The sequence below is a fragment of the Solanum pennellii genome, chromosome 5 (assembly GCF_001406875.1).
Source record: "Solanum pennellii chromosome 5, SPENNV200".
Classification (NCBI taxonomy): Eukaryota; Viridiplantae; Streptophyta; class Magnoliopsida; order Solanales; family Solanaceae; genus Solanum; species Solanum pennellii.
The window spans coordinates 74,093,098-74,097,705 of NC_028641.1; the positions used below are offsets into that span (position 1 = coordinate 74,093,098).

The 4,608-nt window shown below is 35.3% G+C and overlaps 1 protein-coding gene across 1 annotated transcript; it reads left to right on the forward strand.

The window, feature by feature from the left end:
• The first annotated feature begins 390 nt into the window (after window positions 1-390).
• LOC107018496 (trafficking protein particle complex subunit 12) lies at window positions 391-1,868 on the forward strand. The gene has a single exon (XM_015218993.2). It carries the CDS (start codon window positions 509-511, stop codon window positions 1,655-1,657), a length of 1,149 nt encoding a protein of 382 aa, XP_015074479.1. The 5' UTR covers window positions 391-508; the 3' UTR covers window positions 1,658-1,868.
• Window positions 1,869-4,608: the final 2,740 nt, after the last annotated feature.

Here is a 4,608-nt window from a genome sequence, read left to right on the forward strand (position 1 = left end):
CGCTATCTACTAATCTCCTACCTTAATACATGTCCTGCGCACCTTCCTATTTAACGTCATATCCTCAGTAATGTAAAGTTGCGTCATATCTTATCTTATTACCGCTTTCTAATATTTTTTTCGGTGGATCTCTATCTCTCTGTGTACCCTTTACAACCAACCTCTCACACCACCTCATCGGTGCATCGTCGCATCTTTTTTCACATGTTCAAATCATCTCAGTCTCACTTCTCTAATCTTATTCACTATAAATATCACTCTTACCTTATCCCGAATATCCATCCCTAACTAGTATGATTACAAATTCAACTTAGCATTCTCATCTCCGCAAATCGATTGAATATCATTTCTAATTATTATGAGTAAAAATTTTTAAAATTCAATAGATCTAGATCCCTCTCAAATCCAACCCAATTGAGAACCCGACCCGAAATTTCAAAACCAAAAAGCCTTCAACACTTACAACATCCAGATCAATTCAGCTCCCCGACCAAAACTCCTCTCCGCCATGGATACCACCGGATTACCCGACCCGAATCCACCACAACCCGACGCCACCACCGCTGCCACCGCGGCCACTGCCACCGCGGCCACCACCACTGCCATTGACGATCCACTAAACAACCCATACACCTCCCTAAACGCCATCTGCCATGACCTCTCCGATCTCCAAGACCTAGCCACCCGCGGCGCGTGGAAGTCAATCCTCGACAAGGTCGGCCATGCGCGGTCCCTCAACCTCCTCACTAAACCTCACGAACACCTCACGTACCTCACTTTCAACGTCTTAGCACTCACCAAGCTCCGCCGTCCCGTCGATGCTAATCAAGAGCTGGAAACCCTCCTCGACGGCGAAGATTTCAACACCCCACAATTCCATTACCAGAATTACCCTAATCATTACCCCAATATGAAGGGCAATTTCGTCCCTTTTGCTCTCCGTTGGCTCCATGCTTATCTTCCTTACTCTCTCGCTCAGCGGATGAAATCGCTCGACAGGTTATATACACTTATTGATTTTATTAGATCGAAAAAATTGAAAGTTTTAACTAACCCTAGTAAAGATTTGTGGAAAAGAAGGGAGATTTTAGTGTTGAATACGATAATTAGTCATCATTTGAGTCAAAAAGATTTCAAATTGTGTTTGGGTTTGTTGAATGAGCTGATTGGAATATGTGGTGATGATGATCCAAACGTGTTGTCGAAATTAGGATATGTGAAAATGCAGTATGGAGATGTGGAGGGTGCGAAAAAGGCGTTTAGCGCGGTGGAGGGGATGATAGGGAGTGAAAGTGAAGTGGGGTTGAGGAATTTGGTGAGTAGGAGTAAGGCATTGATGTATATAGTGGAGAAGGATTATGTCTCTGCGGTAAGGGAGTACGAAGAGTGTATCGAGAGGGATGGAATGGATATGGTGGCTATGAATAACAAGGCTTTGTGTTTGATGTATTCGAGGGATTTATCGGATGCTATTAAGGTGTTGGAGAATGCATTGGAGAGGGTTCCGACTGTCGCGTTGAATGAGACTCTTGTGGTGAATTTGTGTAGTATGTATGAATTGGCTTATGTTAATCATGCTGATATTAAGAGGACACTTAACAATTGGATTGCTAGAGTTGCTCCTGATGATTTTGACTCGTCTTGTACTCGAACATGAGGTAATGTTTTCTTTGTTCATGTAATTGAGAATGAGAATTCTGATAAACGTTTCCGTAATCTTATTTTACTCTTTCTAATTGTGTGATTGTTTGTATCTTGCTACGCATTTTTGTTCTTTCATTATATAGAAAGAAGAACCTCTTATATCTCATGCTTCTATCCCGTCCAAAAATATTGAAATAATGATCTTCCGTTTTGTTGTGTATTCATTTTGCGAGTATGATATCAGATTTTTATGTTGAGCAAGCTTGTTTATATTCATGATGTTCAAGTATTAGCCTGATCATCCCAGTTTATCTAGACGTTGTTAAGATTCATCTCTGAAATTCACAACGCTTAGAAGCATTACAAATGAGATATCAAGCCCTTGATAGTCCTTTGAACCTGAGTGTCATGCCTCTGTAGTTGCTCAATCTGAATGTCAGGTTGTTTTGCGGAGATGTTGTTTTTGCAAGATTCTCGGCTCTAAGGAGAAAAGAGTCTGTAAAGATTATTTGGTACTCTCAGTAGGTGAGTGAAAAGTTTGACCGCTGTAGTTGAGATTTTTTGTATCCTTGAAGTAAAAGTGGAGCAACAATCTAGTACCTTTTTTTTTATGACAAGGGAAACCCGCAACTGCTATCCTTTGGGTACAACGAACAGGGTAAAACCTCTGCTTCTACGCAATAGCTCAAAAACCACATAGAAGAAGTAACCTGCACTAAACAAGTTCAAGATAGTTCTATTGAACCCGCTTTAGTTTTCCCTTCTTTTTAACACTTTGTTTCCTTCATTGCTCTGTTGGTTTCAAAGAAATGATGCTGCGACTCCTTTTCACTGTCAAAGCAAAACCAAACCTCCTTGGTGAGTTCTGAAATCTTATTAAACATTAATAGTCTTCATTCTTTTGGACTCTGCGCCATTGATTCTACTATTATTAGAGAGGAATAATGGAACAATTCCTTTATACTGTCCTTATGTGTGCTTGCGTGTGACGCCTTAGGACGTGTAGTGTACAAGTTAAACCGTAAAGTCAAATCGAATCGACGAATCAAATCAAATCGAAAAAAGCCGACGTGTGACGCCTTAGGACGTGTATAGGGGTGTACAACTCAAATCATAAAGTCAGACCGAACCAATGAATCAAATCAAACCGAAAAAAAATCCGACGTGTGACGTCTTAGGATGTGTATAGGGGCGTACAAGTCAAACCGAACCGATGAATCAAATCAAATAGATAAAAAAACCGATTCGTGGTTAGGTTTGGTGTTAGAAGAAAAAAAGTCAAATCGAACTCAAACCAAATTCTCTATCTATCTCTCTCTCTCTCTCTCTATATATATATATATATTAAAATTTATTTTATTTATAGATGAAAAATAATATTTACATTTAATCTACTTTGTTGATATATTTTTAGTTAGATTATAGTTTTCAACGTTTATATATTTTATTTTAAATTTGGACTTGAAAAAGTTGTAGATATTTTATTTTGTATTAAGATCGGAAGTTACAATTATATTGTTATAGTTTTTCAAATTTGTAGTTAATAATTTACTTTGTAAATATCTTTTGTATGCAGTTTGTCTCTAGCCTTTAATTTTCTTAATTTAACAGAATGAACGTTGATATTTCAAAAAAAATATTTTGTACTCATGTAAATTCTGCATTCTTTTCAAAAATTTCTGTTCATTTAACATTTTTTAAGTTTAATTTATCACACAAGTAAGTGGAAAAATATTTGAACACTTTTTCAAATACTGTGTAATTATAAAAAATCAAAAAAAATGAAAGAACCGACTAATGTCGAAATCGGAAAAACCGACTCTATATGATTTAATTTGGTTTTTATATTTTAATTGATTTAGATTTTTTTAATGGAAAATCAAATCAAACCGATCTATGTATACCCTAGACGTGTATATCATATTCCCTGATTGAACTAAGTGATGCTGTATTGCTGTGATTTTGTTCTACTTGTATATTTTTCAAATGGGTTCATGGTAAGAATGATTTACTAATGAAATTTTAGATTTATGATTGCATAAATCATCTTTAAAAAAATTACTGTGCAGTGATTTTTTTTTTAAACAATTACTGTGCAGTGATTTTTTTTTTAAACAAACACTAGCAACAAAGAAAAGTTTCAATATGAAATGAATGGACGAATTATTCATTGGTTTCTTTTTATCATTACTTTTATTACGATCTTTTATTTTCGCAGAAATTTCGCTAACCTTCTCAATCTCGATTAATCTAATCATAGAAATCTCAGGCCATCAAAAATATTTATTGTGTTTTGGTACATGATGAATCCGAAGGTTGATGATGATCAATTATCATGTCCATTTGTTGTTTTTCCCATTTCTCTACCTCCTTAGCTAATAAGCCTTTGGAATCTTATTCTTCATGACTTCTTTTCTTTGTTATGATCTTTACTTTCTTTAAAGTGTGTTTCAGATCAAAACACATTGTTTAGTTTGTTTCAAATCAAAACACATCGTTTAGTTTAGTCATATGATAATTAATTACCATCTTATAAGATTTTTATATCGATTTTCGCGATAATAACAATGAATTATTATAGATAATTAACAAGACCATTTGTTTCCTTTTGTTGGCGATAGGATCAACGATTTTTTGAAAAAAATTGTTTCTAGAAAACAAGTTTAACCATCAACTCATTTTGGACGATAAGTTAGGTAGATTATCACACTTCAATGGGCCGGACTTAGAAATGGGCTATTTTCTTTTATGGGTTTGGTGTCCACTTATTTGATTTGTGAACTTTTGTTGTAAAATAGAGAAAACTATAGACATATTTCACTATTATTTATATTATTATCTATACTTACAAAATGTTACGTATCTTACCACTAACCTACCATATATATTGAGGAAGATACACTTAGGTACATATATTTTTGCTACCAGATACACTAAAATAGAGAGAGAAGCGAGCGAGATGGG